This window comes from Xenopus tropicalis, chromosome 10 (genome assembly GCF_000004195.4).
Source record: "Xenopus tropicalis strain Nigerian chromosome 10, UCB_Xtro_10.0, whole genome shotgun sequence".
Lineage (NCBI taxonomy): Eukaryota > Metazoa > Chordata > Amphibia > Anura > Pipidae > Xenopus > Xenopus tropicalis.
In genome coordinates, this window is record NC_030686.2 from 39,863,876 (window position 1) to 39,881,443 (window position 17,568).

A 17,568-nucleotide genomic window follows, 5' to 3' on the forward strand; every position below is an offset into this window, starting at 1 on the left:
ATCAAGCCCCAAGGAGCCAGCCGCCACCATCAGGCCCGCCCTCAAGCCCAGGGCAGCCACCATCAGGCACAACAATCAAGCCCAGGGGGGATGAAATCTGGCCCTACCATTAAGCCCTGGGGAGCCCCCGCTTATGCCCAGGCTCTCCTTCTAGGACCAACCCACAGATACTTGGACTGGAAGTGCTCCAAGGACAATGAAGGAAAAACTTTTCTGCCATTATGCAGTCAACCCACCGGGGAGTTAAAAGGCAGAGGCCCCTTCACTCCTGGGCACAGGATATAAAATCGATTGGGGAATGTGACACAATCACAAAGAGCCCATCAGTTTGTGTAACTTCTATGTATAGGTTGCATTCATTGACTTAAGTGTAAAACAGTTTTCGTGATTATGTGAATTTTGCACTAAGCGTCAACCCTTTTTTTTTTTTTAATTTCTATCTTTTTTTTAATTATTATTTTTGCGAGCAGTCCAAAGCAATATCCGTTTCATTTCAGGCTTTCTGCCTTTACACTTAGGCGGTGTTCTGTGGATAATCACAGGGCTTTCAGCCTCTACATGTTCTCTCACTCAGAGAAGGAAATGTACTTGGACACTTAATAAACACTCCAAGGAAGTATCATGAGAGGATGGATCCCTGTTGCTGAGGGTTGGTACTGGTGGTGGTGCCACCCCCAACGTGAAGTGCTGTCACTAACTGGCAGTAAATGGGTTAAGGCTGTGACTTATGTGACATTTCACTTCAATGTGAGTCCCATGGTGCTGCTAGGCAACTAATGTTCAGGACCAGAGCTGGACCTTTTTAATAAAATGGCTGCCTGCAGAAATAGGCATTTTCATCACCTATTGTTCCAGTTTAGATAGGCCCAGACTGGCAATCTGTGGGTTCAGGCAAATGCCAGAGGGGCTGCTGTAAGGTGCCATAGACAGTCACTATTTATTGGGCTGGGGGGGCTGTTTGGGCCTCTGGGTACTTGGAATGCCAGGACCCAGGCCCAGACTGGCAATCTGTGGGTTCAGGCAAATGCCAGAGGGGCTGCTGTAAGGTGCCATAGACAGTCACTATTTATTGGGCTGGGGGGGCTGTTTGGGCCTCTGGGTACTTGGAATGCCAGGACCCAGGCCCAGACTGGCAATCTGTGGGTTCAGGCAAATGCCAGAGGGGCTGCTGTAAGGTGCCATAGACGGTCAGTATTTAATGGGCCTGTGGGAGGCTGTCTGGATCTGCGCTCAGAGGAGAGTGGCAGTTACATATGTGCCGGGGCAGTAATTTTATATATGGGCAACTAGCGATATATTCTAATTTACATACACTATTTTGAGTGATGGAATATTCTATTTTACTCTATAAATATATATTTTCAGTTTAATAGCATAATCATATTTCAATGGCTAAAAGGCAGCTTGCCCATCCTTCTTTCTACCGCCCCCCGTTTCCCCTTTATTCAAGCTGCTTATGTGTCGTTCTGTGCTACGTCCCCCCACTCCTGCAAACACATAACCGTGCAGCGCAGGCGTACAAACGCCCTGCAGATTCCATCAGGGATAGAATCCTTATCACGCTAGGTAAGTCTGTCTGGCGCTTAACCCCTTTGGCTTCCAGAAAATGTGCGACACGTTGCACAGCGACCATGAAGCTGTAGCGCTGGCCCTTTCACTGAAGGGGTAAATGTTATTAGCCATCTCCATTTCATTCATTACCTCTGCATCCAGCCAGCCCCCTCCCACTATGGCATGAATTCAGCTCACAGGGACTGGGAATAAAACATGGGAGGGGGGGTTAGCGGTTCCCTTTTGCTAATTATTTGGGAAGCTTTGAAGGCAGTGGGAGGTGGTGCTGGAAGATCAGGGAACCGAGATGAAGAATAGGATAATTCATCCATTCTACTGCTGGCATATCCAGGGGGTGTGACAGCAAAATATCTCCGCCACCATTTTCAGCTGCCTTGTGTGTGTGTGGGTGTTTTTGTTTTAATTAAATAAACCTTTCATATTTTTGGTTGCCACCTAGTCCCAGTATAATCTTTACTTAACTTTAATTGCTTCTGCCCCTTGTCTACCTCTAATCCCTTCTTCCCATTTGCACCCCCTTTTTCCATCTCTTTCCTATTTTTTCAGGGAGTAGTGTGACACAATGGACTTGATAGTGACAAAGGCAAAAAGTGAACCTGAGATTAGTGCCCCTTCGGGCAAAGTAACCAGCGAGGGCACTGGGCTGCTGGCTTCCTCTCAAACCCAAGGTAATTACAGAACATTCAGTGAGATTCTGTGGGGAAAATAACAGAGAACCACAAGACTTGTTTTACAATATGTCTTAATAGTGCTACCAAAAAAGTACCAGCGCTGGGAACCCTTGTGGCGCTTTATAAATAAAGTTATACATACATATCTACTGGTATACGGGCAAGTAACTGACAGGATGCAAGTGGCTTAACTTCCTGTCATATTTTTCCTCATGTCTGTCTGACACATGCAGCATCTCAGGTCTAAAGAATAAAGAATTGTTCCCATAGGACTCAGGGTCTTAGAGATTGCCTCTATCAGACAACATTGGGCACTATACTAGTATTATAACTCTGTAGTTGGGCCCTGCCAGCTGTCTAATAGACCATGCAAAGTCCTGCTGGCTTTGCACTTTGCTCCGCCCCTTTCAGGATCTGCACATACTGGTCCCCTGACAGGACTCTTATCTGAACTCACTGTACCCTATTATTATTATTTATATAGCGCCATCAATTTACGCAGCGCTTTAAAGAATAGAGGGGTACAAAAGACAGAACAGTTAACATGTACATATAAACAATTCACAAAAATGGTTTGCAGTTACATTGGTGTAAAGTGACAGTAAGTGCGGAGTGAGAGGAGGAAACCAGTGGTTAGTGAATGTTTGGGGGGTTTAGGTTATAGGCTTGTGTAAAAAGGTGAGTTTTAAGATTTGTTTTTACTTTACTAGTTTAGTTCTACTTTTCCAAATTCTGGTGCATGATTACTGTTACTCTGGTAATCCATATTTTCCTTTTAGCCACATTGGTGTCATTTCCCCCTCTTCTTTTATTTAGTGTCTTTAAAGGAGAAGGAAAGGCTAAATCAGAAGGGGGTGCCACATGTTAGGCACTCCCCCCCAGTGATTGTAATCGCTTACCTAAAACCCCCGGCCAGTGTTCTTGTTGGGAGAGAACAGCACCGGCCCGGGGTAAATGCAGCGACCCTGGGGCCTGCGCATGTATGCATGGAGAGCAAAGAAGAAAGAGGATCGCTTGCCTGCATTTACCCCAGGCCAGGGCAGTTTTCTCCTAACAGAACCGGCCCGGGGTATCAGGTAAGTGATTACAATCACTGGGGGGTAACATTTGGCACATTTAGGCTTTCCGTCTATAAACCTACCTATAATTGAAAATATGGCAGTCCTGTAACTCAGGGCAGGCCTGTCTCCAATCGAGCCTCCTACCCCTGTGGCTTCCTTGTAGTACTAATGAATGTTGTGCTCCTTTCCTGTCATAGCAGTAGTACAGCTGCCTCCAGCTTTTTCCTCAGAGATGCAGCACCCGCAGCAGATGGAGAAGAAAGGGGCTGAACCTGTTAAAGTAGCTGTGAATGCACGGGTAAGGTTCCCAGTTACCACCTCTTGTTGGTCTCCATGGCAAAGCTCTTTATCTAATGACCAAAGCTCTCCTGTACCATAATGTTTGTGAGTTATTGCCTTAGTGTCATACAGATCCCACTATGCACTCCCACTTTTATACAGGTAGGATTCTCACCAGACCTCTATCTTGTATTTTGTAGTTCCCCTTTAGATGGTCTGAGCCCCAAGAAGGGATACCAAGGTCTCCACAAGACAACCCTATAGAGGTCCAAGAGACAGACTATCAAACCTCCTCTCAAGGTGATCTCAAGAATATTTCAGACTGAGAAGTATATATACATAAAGAATAATATGCCCCCATTTATAAAATATAAGGCATTTGTTAAAAACTCCATTTGTGTAGAACCTAACACAAGTTAAGTCCTTGACATCTAATACTCTAAGACAGGGATCCCCAACCTTTTATACCAGTGAGCCACATTCAAATGGAGCAACACAAGCATGGAACGAGTTCCTGGGGGTGTAAATAAGACCTATAATTGGCTATTTGGTAGCCCCTGTGTGGACCGGCAGCCTATAGAAGGCTCTGTTTGGCTTTACAATGGGTTTTATGCCACCAAAACTTTCCTCCAAGCTAAAAATTCAAAAATGAGCACCTACTTTGAGGCCCCTGGGAGCAACATCCAAGGGGTTGGGGAGTAACATGTTGCTCACGAACCGCTGGTTGGGGGTCATTGCTCTAAGATGGTCATAGTTACAGGAAGTGAAAATGTACAAAAGTGTGATGGGATAAAGGATATTGTGCATTTATTCAATGGGCAGCTGTTTATTTACTTGGGCATTTTGGGGATTGATTCCTAGGACTGACAGCCATCTTGTGGGTGCAAGGGTGAGGGGCAGAAGTCAAGAAGAACGCTTCATATTGAAACTTTCTTTCCAGATGCTGAAGGGAGGACTGGTTCCCCTACTGATTCGGGCCTGAGTCTCTGTGATACCTGTGGCTGTCGACACATGGTAGGGGGGACATGCGAAACCTGTGGTGATATATGTGGCTTCAAGGAGAGGTAAGACTGCAAGACTGTCTATTGCCACGATGGTAATGCTAAAGCAGTCAGTCTCATCCTTTCCTTTGTTTCTGGAGTGTTCACTGCAGGTCCCTGGTTATGGAAACATCTCTTGTGTTTGGAGGGGGAGGGGAGACCCCAAAGCCTGTCAAAAAACGGAGGCCCAAAGAGTATCAGAGCCCGGCTGAGTCAGAGGCAGAGTTTACAGTGAGTATAGTGCCTCATTTCACAAGTGTTTTATTTTATTGTGAATTCAAGGTGCCACTCACAATAATGTTGGGGATACATGGGGGCATATTTAGTAAATTAGAGCTTGCCACAGGTCCCAGAGGGAGATTTCACAGCTCTGTTAATTTCGGGGGAATATTTATCAAATGGTGAAAGTGGAAGTTTGCTCTGCCCCTAAATCCCATAGAAGTGAAAACCTGCAGAGTTTCCCTCTGGCGACACTTGGAGAGCTCTATTTCACCTTTAGATGAACATACTCAGTGGGGTGAGGTGAATGAGTGGTGTGAGACACTATACTGTGCTGCACAGATATTTATATGCCATTGCATGGTGTTTCTGTCTGGGAGAAGCAGAAGGAACAGAAATCAACAGGACACATTGAAGAGTCTCTTGCAAGAAGCTGTGTGAAGGAAGAGTGGAGTCAGAGAGACATCCGGGGTAGGTATATATACATTTCTTTCCATGTGCTGTGCTGTCTGGGTATTTAACTGGGCTTCACAGCTAAAAATCCCCTATAGCCAGGCCCAGACTGGCAATCTGTGGGTTCAGGCAAATGCTAGAGGGGCTGCTGTAAGATGCCATAGACACTCACTATTTATTGGGCTGGGGGGGCTGTTTGTGCCTCTGGGTACTTGGAATGCCAGGACCCAGGCCCAGACTGGCAATCTGTGGGTTCAGGCAAATGCCAGAGGGGCTGCTGTAAGGTGCCATAGACAGTCACTATTTATTGGGCTGGGGGGGTGCTGTTTGGGCCTCTGGGTACTTGGAATGCCAGGACCCAGGCCCAGACTGGCAATCTGTGGGTTCAGGCAAATGCCAGAGGGGCTGCTGTAAGATGCCATAGACACTCACTATTTATTGGGCTGGGGGGGCTGTTTGGGCCTCTGGGTACTTGGAATGCCAGGACCCAGGCCCAGACTGGCAATCTGTGGGTTCAGGCAAATGCCAGAGGGGCTGCTGTAAGATGCCATAGACAGTCACTATTTATTGGGCTGGGGGGGGGGGGCTGTTTGGGCCTCTGGGTACTCGGAATGCCAGGACCCAGGCCCAGACTGGCAATCTGTGGGTTCAGGCAAATGCCAGAGGGGCTGCTGTAAGATGCCATAGACAGTCACTATTTATTGGGCTGGGGGGGCCTCTGGGTACTTGGAATGCCAGGGCCCAGGCCCAGACTGGCAATCTGTGGGTTCTGGCAAATGCCAGAGGGGCTGCTGTAAGATGCCATAGACAGTCACTATTTATTGGGCTGGGGGGCTGTTTGGGCCTCTGTGTATTTGGAATGCCAGGACCCAGGCCCAGACTGGCAATCTGTGGGTTCAGGCAAATGCCAGAGGGGCTGCTGTAAGATGCCATAGACAGTCACTATTTATTGGGCTGGGGGGGCTGTTTGTGCCTCTGGGTACTTGGAATGCCAGGACCCAGGCCCAGACTGGCAATCTGTGGGTTCAGGCAAATGCCAGAGGGGCTGCTGTAAGATGCCATAGACAGTCACTATTTATTGGGCTGGGGGGGGGGCTGTTTGGGCCTCTGTGTACTTGAAATGCCAGGGACCCCAGCAGCCAAAAAAACTGTTTCTCTGTGAGGTTAACATTTAATCATTATCGTTACTTTTTACTCTTTATCTTTCTATTCAGGCCCTCTCCTATTCACATTCTAGTCTCTCATTAAAACCACTGCCTGGTTGCTAAGGTAAATAAGGCCCAGCAGCCAGATAGTTGATAAAGCTGGAGAGCTGTGGAACAAAAAGCGAAATAACTGGAAAAAAACAATGGGGCCCTGACACTGACCCTATACTGCCTGTCCTCCAACCCCCTACGGAATATCTAGATAATTATATGTCTGTCTACCTTCCAGCTAATCCTCCAGTGACTTTCAATGCATAATGTGCCATGTAGGAGTATAAAAAGGATATAAAAAGGATCCATATAATAAAAAGGATCCATATAATCACTGAATCCAGGGTGTGGGAGACGTAACAGCTATTTCTCTCCACAAGAATGAAAAAGACATTTTTTGCTCCATTACTATTCTACCCCTAAAGTGGTAAATATCATTCACCCCTTTTTACGTAAATGATCCCCAGACTAAACATGGCAAAGGGAGCAATTGAGAAGTAGGAAATACAAACAACGTTCTTAGTGTGGCTACATATTGCTTATTACTCCTCTGTGAGACCACAGACCCATCTCTGATTGGCTTTGTAGCTCTAAAGATTTTTTTGGCCATTCTCCATAGAGCTAATTAGTTTCCATTGATCCAGGTTGTTACTAAGACAGACCCTTACCCACTTTCTATATTTCTCCTTAGACTTGCCCGCCTTATATCTGTAGTTTATATTTTTTGAAGTTTCTGGGGATGAGCTGGGAGAACCTTGGTCATGGAGTACATACCTGGACGAACTGAAATGCATTGCCGCCCCACTCAATTTGTTCCGGGAGGTGAGTGAGGATGGGGTGCTGTGGATGTTGTGTGTATCCCTGCCTTTATGGGACACAGGGGTGTGTTGCTTTTGTAAGTTCATTAAAAAAAACTCTTCTGATAAATTTATATATTTTTTTTCATGGAAGATGTTGAATGAAGGGAGGTGCCTTCTTTATCTCCACCCAAAATCTTCCTGGACTGTTATGACTCCCTTGCATATAGTCAACACCCAGTTTTAGTGGTCAATATAAATATAATTTCATAGTAAATAAGAACAAACTGTTCCTTCTAGTATTTGTTGTATTTACTAAAAGATAACTTATCATCATGTGATCTTGCCCATAATATTTACACTACGTAGTTTTAGATTTATCTACAGTGAGTAACACATGATGGGAACAATGGGACTAACTCTTCCTGTAGCCATTTACGTCACAATGTGGGGCAGTTTGTAACACCTCTGCTATGTATACAAAACATATTCAGCATACTGTGTGAATGGGAGGCCTGCATTGCCTTTGCCCTGGGATATGGAAGTACCCTTGGTTAATCTGATTCAGAAACGGCAGGACACCCTTAGAATCCCACTAGGCCAGTGATCCCCAACCAGTGTCTCAGGGCAACATGTTGCTCCCCAACCCCTTGGCTGTTGCTCTCAGTGCCCCCAAACCAGGGAGTTATTTTTGAATTCCTGACTTGGGGGCAAGTTTTGGTTGAATAAAAACAAGATTTCCTACCAAATAAAGCCCCCGTAAGCTGATAGGGCGCATAGAGCCTGCCTAATAGCCAATCACCGCCATGAACTTTCATGATGCTTGTGTTGCTCTCCAAGTTTTTTTACATTTGAGTGTGGCTCACGAGTAAGAAAGGTGAAACCAGATTTGAACAATATCTTGTTGCATGTAGGGTTGAACATTTAGAAGAGAATAAACTGGTAGCACAGCTTCATTATTGACACAATATTTCCAATAATATGATCAAATACAGTACAAGGATTCCCAGGGTGCTTGGCCCCCTCCTGCTGCCTTACTGATTCCCTTCTATCAGATCAGGTGGATCTATCCCTCCCAGTTTTCTGGCACAGGAAACAGCTTACTTTGGGCGTACCCTCTATGTGACAATAGGACCTACATTGTTGTAGCTCCAGAATCCTGTAGCCTTCGTTATGTCTCAGTGGAAACCTAAATAGCTGGCCTATCTCTCACTACCTCTACTAGCTCTCACTGCCTACAGTTAGCTCCTCAATTTGGCCTCCCACAAGGTAACCCAACCACTTGACTCACCTTGGTACCTCCATGCTCGCTGTCGTCATCTACTCTTCACTTCAGCCAAACCGGAGGTGGCCCCAATTTTAAATTGGAATTTTGGCTCTTTTAGTGCACTCTCTGCATTAGTGATGCTCAGGGTGTGGGTGGCATCCGAAAGGCCACCTCAGGGCAGCGAGGGGTCCAGGAACACCCCTGCTTTCTAACCCATGTACAACACTGATGTGTCTGTATATATATACCCTAAGGCAGTTATGTGCTTGGGAATTGATTGGCACTAAGGTTACACTTTATATCAATTATGCTATTTTGTTTCTTATTTTCTTTTGTGCAGTGGCAGTTGGGCGCCCAACACAAGAACAGCTTTAAAGTAGGGATGAAGCTAGAGGGGATCGACCCTCAGCACCCCTCCCTCTACTTCATTCTGACTGTAACTGAGGTGAGAATACCTACAGCGAGAAATTGACATATATGTGTGTCAGTGACCCACAGTACCAGCACGCTCTTTTAAGGTGGCCATATGCGGGCAGATTTCAGCTGCCAATTCGGGTCCTTTAGACCGATTTAGCAGCTTATCTGCCAGTGTATGGGCACCCCTGATGGACCTACCAGATCGATATCTGGCCTAAAATTGGGCAGATGTTGATCAGGCAAGTTTGATTTTCCCATTGGATTGGGGTCACACTGGCTCGATGATACAGACCCAAGCCCAAGATTGCCCATTGTATCCTTTTGTTATCCTTTCCTTCAGCCCACCGCCACCACCCTTTTCATTTCTGTACACTTACTTCTCTCCGACTTAAGGTGTGTGGGTTTCGAATACGGCTGCATTTTGATGGCTACTCTGACTGCCATGATTTCTGGGTGAATGCTGACTCCCCAGATATCCATCCTGCAGGCTGGTGTGAGAGGACAGGGCACAAGTTACAGCCACCGAAAGGTAAACAAAGAGTTGGTTTGTGCATAGAGAGCCTATATTTCCTTAGTGCATAATGATTTACTGCTTATTGTATGTCTTTACAATTACAAATGACTGAGAGCTGCCATATTGTATCCACTGGAGATGCTGTTTCAGAGGACATGGCAGCCCCTACTGGTGTTATATTTATGAAATAAGCAATGCGCACAAAACAAGACAAACTAAACTGCTGTTTGTCCCATAAATGATGCAGCCCAGTCCGGTCAGGGGTCGCTAATGCAAATAGAATACCCTAATGTCATAAAATAGATGTGCTTTTTTGGGCCGCATACGACATTCCGTGTTGGGGAGGATATTTGCCACCCCTGTAGGAGTGCTGCTTCATAGCAGAATGCCCCAGTTACAGATCTATCACTACCCGATCTCCAGTTTTTTTCTGCCATTTGTTGAGAGACATGGGTGCCATGCAGGGCGGAACTAGAGGTAGGCAGCTGCCTAGGGCGCAGCGATTGGGGGGCGCCAGACAGGAGCCTCTCCTGCCTACCTCAAGTCCGCTTTCTTTAGTCATTGCCCCGCCGCTTGTCTTTACGTGGTGGGGGCAATGATCAATTGCACCTATCCCCCCCCATGACTGCGCATGCGCACCAAAGCTAGGGGGGTGCAGTGGTGGCCGATCAGCTTGGCCCACCCCTGCTGCCATGAATCTTAATTATCCCAAAGTGATGTAGATTTCTTATCCAGAATCAGGGAATAATGTGCCCTAATAATACCCAATGTTCCCATCTCTTGCTTTGTATTTATAGGGTACAAGGATGAAGATTTCAGCTGGACCAACTATCTGAGGCAAACTAAGGCTCCTGTGGCCCCAAAACATCTCTTTGTCACCCCAAAAATCGTGAGTCTTTAATATTTCTGATTACATAATTTTGTATTCAGCCTCCCTTCTCTTTATTTTTCTGCTGTGTCATTTACATTGCTACCCAGGTGCAGTATAAGGGACCATGCATTCTCCTAGGGGTATTGGATATCACAGAGGATTTCTCTTTTCCATATAAAAGAATATATATGAAGCTTACTGCTCTTATACAGGTCCCAGAACTGTAAGGTGACTAATATGGAGAAACATGGAGAGCTAGAAGTAGATGGAGCAGGAGGGACACGCACATTAGGGTTAAGCAAATTCACAGCATGGATAATTCTTATACCAAATCACGCCATGCCATTAGAGCATATTTTTATTCTGTAGAACCTACAACATTAGACGACTCATTGTACGAGCATCTCTCTTTGTATTTGTTAGATTAACCTCCATATCCTCTGCATTCATTAAACTGCCTGGTTCCTTGTTACCCAAATCTTATTTTATTTCTAAGATGTAACTTTCTTTGTTGTTCAATGTCTCCAGGTCTCTGCTCTCAGTTCTAACTTTTTTGTTCATTAAAACATTGTCTGCTTTGTACAGTGGTTTGCTTTTATCCCATATATCATTTTTATCCTATTTACCATTAGGGGGCACCGCCTTCCTTGTTTCGGGTCGGAATGAAGCTGGAGGCCGTGGACAGAATGAACCCATCGCTAATCTGTGTGGCCAGTGTCACTGATGTCATTGAAGATCGATTCCTTGTGCACTTTGACAACTGGGGGGACACATACGACTATTGGTAGGAAGGGGAAGAACTGATTGGGACATCAAAATTCAATAACCTTAGAAATGGATGAACTGGGGATATATGATGTGATATAATTCCTTTACTGTTTTTTTTTTCTCCTAGGTGTGATCCCAGCAGCCCATATGTCCATCCCGTTGGCTGGTGTGAGCAGCATGAGAAGATACTAACACCCCCTCAAGGTGAGTACATTTGTCTTTACACTGACAGAGAGGGTCTGGCTTTCTGAATCTATTTGTGTGGGATTTGCTTGAATTGCTAAGTAATGGGAAGGGAAATAAATATTGGCTGGTTAGATATTGGTGCATGGAGGCAAAAGAACCTTCTGGCTGTTTGTATAGTGTGGGAGACAGTAATAAATTGTGTGAGTGGAGAGGAATTTTAGGACTAGGAGATATGGGTGCAAACAGGTAAACTATGCCGTAAGAGCCATTAAGGCCTTTTATTGTGTCCATAGATTATCCTGACCCTGAAGGCTTCTCGTGGGGTAAATATTTATCTGAGACAAAAACAGTCGCAGTGCCAGCTCAAGCCTTTCATCCGGTAATTGTTTTAACAGATTGCCCTTAACTTCCTATGACTTATTATGACTTCCTTTCTGATTTTATCTGACTTGCACCCTGAAAATGACCGTAAATAACCTCCAGTAAGTGAAATATTTTTCTAATCATCGCAGGCTCCTTTACTGATATCCTCACATTGTCTGCTTCCATTTTTACTTTCCACCTTCTTTCTCTTTCCCTTATTTGCTCATTGTCCATGAGTTATATTGCCTATTTGTACAACTTTTCCAGCGCCCTCCTCATGGGTTCAAAGTTGATATGCGGCTGGAGGCAGTGGACAGGAGAAGCCCCTCGCTGATATGTGTGGCTTCTGTGGTGGAGGTGGAGGAATTCCGGATAAAGGTAGGAAGTTTCATACACTAGAACACGCGCCACTCTCCTCCATGTTGGTAACACAGTTGTACCGTAGCCAATAAAGATCCCCAATCATTTTCAATTCTGTTACTTATATTTCTTTTATAACCCATAAGGTTCACTTTGATGGTTGGAGTCACATGTATGATTTTTGGCTGGATGCTGACCATCCGGATCTCCATCCTGCAGGCTGGAGTCAGCGAACAGGCCATCCCCTTCAAACACCCCTCAGTAAGTGTTCTTGATTGTATAAGTGTCAGTATTTAGAATTGGTGCCACTAATAACTGCCACATATATTGGCTTTATTGGACCCTGGACGTATGTTGTCTTTATGAAAATCATCCAGACACTCCATTATGCTACACAAGCAAAATAAACTACAAACTGAATACATTGCACCATTTTGTAGTACTGGAACTGGCAATCTTGTACATTGTGAATATACAGTACTAAGGATTGTACACTGAGGGTTATATTTATCAGGCTGTGTATAAAGTAGAGTGAAGCATCACTGGTGATGTTGCCCAGGGCAACCAATCAACAATTAGATTTCAACAGTTAGAAAAGCAAAGCAAAGCATCTGATTGGCTGTTATGAGCAACCAGTAATGGTTTACTCCACTTTTAAACAGCATGATAAATATACCCCTATGTGTTAATCTTATCACCGGATGTCCAGCTGTCAATACAAAGGATTCTGTATTATAAAGGACCTCTTATTTATATTATGTAGTATATGGAGGAACAGGAGGAATTATAAGGAGGACTTATGGTAAAGAAAAATGGGAGGGGCAATAAGGGACCCAGCTGGGGTAATAAAGCAACAGCGATTAGTTATATATAGGAATTACTGAAGGCAATAGCAAAGGTTAAAGAGAGGAACTCTATGGATCAATACAATGGGTAATAAATCCCGCCCTCACTTTCCTTAGGGTGTTGCATTATTAACCCTTTTCTTTTTTCTCCTTCTCTTAATAATATATTTCCCAATATGCCTTTACTTGGTATTACAGTATATCAGTGGTTCCCACACTGTAGAGCCTGGACTGTAGGCTTATTAGGGTGAGCAAAGGGGACAATGCCTTTTCTGCTCTGGAGATAGCACTGGAGGCCAAGCTCTGAGGGCAATGAAATTGTAAATTTGACCCTACGAATTCCTTCCTTGCCCGACCTTCTCTGCTGACGGATTTCCCCTTAAATGGTCAGACCCGACTATACTGTCCTTTTTGCCAGCCTGCTCCGCCCATTTCTCTGCCCCCATTTGACACCCCCACCTGCTATTTCTTTTGTGGTTACACTGTCAGACTTACGGGAGGTCTGTGAGGATTGAAGCACTTTACAGAACTTTTTTCCCTGGGCAGAGCGCTGGGAACGCTATAATTATTGACGCCCCCCACCCTAGTTCCATGACACTGTGAGCCTAAAGTGGGTTGAGGAATGGGTGTTTGCTGTTTTCAGGCAAGGAGAGCATCCCAGGGCTGATATTATTTCTGCTGATTCGTGCATTTTAAGCAAGAGAATTATATAGGCTGAAGGTTATGTGCAGAAGTGAAAGTGAAAATATTGTTGTCCACAAATACCAAATGTGACTCCAGAATGTGTGTCCAGAAATCAGTCTTAGCTGAAGGGTTTAGAATGGGCAAATATATGAAGCTTTGATGTATATATTTGTGATATTTAGAATATTCAGTTCAGACGATAAATGAATTAATCCAGTGCTGTCCAACCTCTGTTGTACCGAGGGCCGGAATTTTTCCGACCTACGTGGTGGAGGGCCGATAATGGAAGCCAGTTTTGACCACTCCCCTTTTTGAAACCGCACCCACTTGAAACCACACCCATGTTATCACATGACCATACCCATATTAATGGTTGTAGTACAGCAAAAACCTGCCATACTCTGCCTGCCCTACCCTGCCTGTGTCTACCATACTCTGCCTTCCCTACCCTGCCTGTGTCTGCCATACTCTGCCTTCCCTACCCTGCCTGTGTCTGCCATACTCTGCCTTCCCTACCCTGCCTGCGTGTGCCATACTTTCACTGTGTGTGCCATTCTTGGCTGGTTTGTGCCATACTTGGCCTGTGTGTGCCATGCTCTGCCTGCCCTACCCTGCCTGTGTCTGCCATACTCTGCCTTCCCTACCCTGCCTGCGTGTGCCATACTTTCACTGTGTTTGCCATTCTTGGCTGGTTTGTGCCATACTTGGCCTGTGTGTGCCATACTCTGTCTTCCCTACCCTGCCTGTGTGTGCCATACTCTGCTTTCCCTATGATGCCTGTGTGTATGGCACACACAGGCAGCCTACAGTGACACAATGCTGGCACTGCTCATATAGTCTGCACAATAACTATATATTAAAAAACTTTTTAATTGAAGTACCACCTCAGTATATGTTCTTTTTGTAGTGTGCAGGGATTATTTGTGGGTTTCTACTGCTCCTGAGGTGTGAACAGGGGAACAATATGGGTGATTACAGCCTGAGCCTGAGGTGTGAACACTGCACGGGGGGAACAATGCAGAGATTAAAAGGTGTGAACAACACAGGGGATTACATATTTAAACAATACAGGGGGATTACAGCCTGACTCTGAGGTGAGAACCATGCAGGGGGCCAGTTAATCTCAGTACTGATACCATTTAAAGCTTACACAAGAGTAAGCCATCAAAGCAGCCAGACAGGTGGGGGGCCACACAGAGGGGGGTCGAGGGCCGCATGCGGCCCGCGGGCCGCCAGTTGGACAGCACTGAATTAATCCATGGCTAAGGCTGATATCACTAGGATAAATGCCATAGATAATTTGGATGCCAAATCCAAAGTGCACATAACAAATATACATATCATAATAGGCAAAATAAAGAGAAAGGGAACCTAGAAATATAAAACTATAAAACAGAGCACAATGTCAGGAGGCACAGGCGAGCCCTGTACTTACCCCCTGCTATATATTAGTAATGTTATATAATTTATACAGTAAACAATACTAATAGTACCACTGCTGTGCACAATAAGTCCCATGTACATGTTGCCTGTGGAACAGAAACCACTGGTATGGAACCCAGGCCACCCTGAGTCATGGTCACTTGATATCCATTAAACTGCACTTTTTTTTATTTGCAATTGTAATTCCTTCTCTCTCTCACTCTCTTTCTCTTTAGGGTGCAGAGATGTCTCCAACATGTCTCCCGGGCCCTGTGTATCCCTCAGCTGTAAGGAGATGTCACACACAAGGAACAACAAATACGGCTTGCAGCACAGGTTAGGATCCATCTTTCATAACCGGTATTGTAATAAGGCATTGACTGTTTGATAACAGTTGTACCCTGTCACTATCCCTTTGCCTTGATATAGAAAATGCCCCACTCCAGGCTGCGATGGTTCAGGCCATGTGACGGGAAGGTTTACAGCTCACCACTGCCTGTCCGGCTGTCCTCTGGCTGATCGGAATCAGAACCCAACAAGGAGCAGGAATCCCATTCCGTTTCCTTCCCGTAGGAAATCCCGACACCACGGCAGGTACCGGGTACCATTGCATGTTAAGAAGCGTTACTTTTTCTCTTTTTCGTTAAAAAAATAAGAATTCTAGTCTGTGTTACTAGGATTGGCCGTCCTCCCAAGTATCGCAGGGTCCAACAGGATAGCTATCAAGGTGAGCTGAGCATTTGTGTTACTTTCTCCAATTGCTTTGTGTGACCCCCTGTATAACAATAGGGCGCTTCTTCCTGTGATCAAACTCCCTGTTACTCTTTGTTCCTCTGACCCAGACCCAGTGCACCAGTCTTTTTTTATGTCTGCCCTTTCTGTGCACCCGGACCGTGCCCACTCTCACTGTTGGGAGCAGCACTGCCGCCTCCTGCCTGGTGTGGCTGGAATCAGCGCTAGCACTGTGTCTAAATGGAGCACCGAAGAGGTAAATACCACTCAGTGTGCCCTACCTGGTGTTGTCTTGGGTCACTATGCCCTTTTTTTACTTTCTAAACAGCATAGCTTGCTACCAGTGTCACCCATATGAGACAGGCCACACACAGGCATAACAGCCTCTACATTCTCTGCCTCTCCAGGTCTTTAGCTTTGTACAGACACTGACTGGTTGTGAAGACCAGGCCAGATTATTCAGAGAGGAGGTGAGAACAAGAGTTTTGAGGGACTGACCCATCCCCAAAACCATTTCAATGCTTTCTCACATTATCATACATCTTTTTATTGGTTCCCATTGTTTTCTTTTAGTGTCTCCATAGCAACACATAGTGTATGGTGTACCCAATTCCCACAATGCCCCACAAACCCATTCTGCAGTTTCAGCACGCTGCCATCTTATTGGTTCCATAACTCCACCCCAGTGTAAGCATGGGTCTGTGGCAATCACTACAGACTGGCATCGGTCAGCTCTGTGGCGTTCACATACTCACCCAGTTGGCTCCCATCCTATTTCTGTCCCTGCAGATGATAGATGGGCAGGCACTACTACTTCTCACCCAGACTGATATTGTGAAAATCCTGTGCATTAAACTGGGACCTGCAGTCAAGATCTACAACTCTATTCTTATGTTCAAGAACACAGAAGAGTCGGCTGATTGAGCAGAGAACCCAAGTGGGCCTTCCCAGCCATAAATCTCATGTCATTGCCATAGTCATGTGAGGGTGCCGTCCTGGTATACTAAACAGTGCCATATCTTCCAGAAAAACTGCATTTGTGTTAACTAATGCCAGTCTCTGTTGCATCTTGATAGTGGCAACCTCAGCACTAGGGCAGTGATGACGCATTTGGCATTTGGCCCCCATTGTAGTTCCGCATATGTCGGTATGTTTCTTTCATTAGGAGGTATTGCATTGCAATCCTATCAGTACGAAAGCTCATTTACAGCCATAATAATTCAAACATTGCCCATTATACCAGGAGCTGTAGGTACTCCTTCTTGCCTGGATGGAAGGCACTTGCTAAATCCAACCACTAGGTGGCGCTCACAGACTGTGAGTGTCCCTCAGTAGAGGCCAGACTTTGGAAATTGCAGTGGAACAAGTTTACTGACCTGTTTCCAAACGCAAAGAATTCCAATGCATGAATGAATGAGTGAATAGTCTCTGTGCCTACGAACCCATAATTAGCCGCTGTGCATTTAATGATCAGTGACCTCCCCTCCCTAAATGCTTCTTTCCAGCCTGTTCTGGTAGCTATTCTGTTCCCTCCAATGGATTGTCATTTTGTATATCTGCTGAAATGCTTTATAAATAAAAGATATCTCTATATATATTACCTTCATGGCCTTATGTCCAGTGTATCTTCATTGCCTTTGGTATATTTCTTTAATGTTAACCTGTCGCTGCTTCTGTAGTTTTGGCCCATAAGTAGCAGGCACCAAGAGGTTAATGATTAACCAGCCCTGTTTCAGGCGCTCCTTGAGAGAAACATTTGACCTTCACAACACTATCCCCCCCCTTCTTCCCCCCCCACCCTCCTCCTCCTCCTCTCTCCCCACCCTCCACCTCTCTTCTCTCCACCTACAG

General features: G+C 45.4%; 1 protein-coding gene across 2 annotated transcripts; it reads left to right on the forward strand.

Annotated features, from left to right (window-relative positions):
• Nucleotides 1–1,121: 1,121 nt before the first annotated feature.
• Nucleotides 1,122–17,323, forward strand: l3mbtl1 (L3MBTL1, histone methyl-lysine binding protein). Of its 2 annotated transcripts, XM_031894283.1 has the most exons (22): nucleotides 1,123–1,566; nucleotides 2,119–2,240; nucleotides 3,502–3,602; nucleotides 3,784–3,883; nucleotides 4,524–4,647; nucleotides 4,725–4,854; nucleotides 5,226–5,313; nucleotides 7,222–7,313; nucleotides 8,896–9,000; nucleotides 9,366–9,501; nucleotides 10,284–10,375; nucleotides 10,990–11,141; nucleotides 11,253–11,329; nucleotides 11,605–11,690; nucleotides 11,942–12,052; nucleotides 12,181–12,295; nucleotides 15,222–15,321; nucleotides 15,415–15,579; nucleotides 15,663–15,712; nucleotides 15,828–15,973; nucleotides 16,125–16,187; nucleotides 16,507–17,323. In XM_031894283.1, the coding sequence occupies exons 2-22, from the start codon at nucleotides 2,135–2,137 to the stop codon at nucleotides 16,639–16,641; spliced, it is 2,274 nt and encodes a 757-aa protein (XP_031750143.1). In that variant the 5' UTR covers nucleotides 1,123–1,566; nucleotides 2,119–2,134; the 3' UTR covers nucleotides 16,642–17,323. The 2 variants fall into 2 exon arrangements, with proteins under 2 accessions (XP_031750144.1, XP_031750143.1); XM_031894284.1 differs by lacking the exon at nucleotides 16,125–16,187 and having other exon boundaries at nucleotides 1,122–1,566.
• The last annotated feature ends 245 nt before the right edge of the window (nucleotides 17,324–17,568 follow it).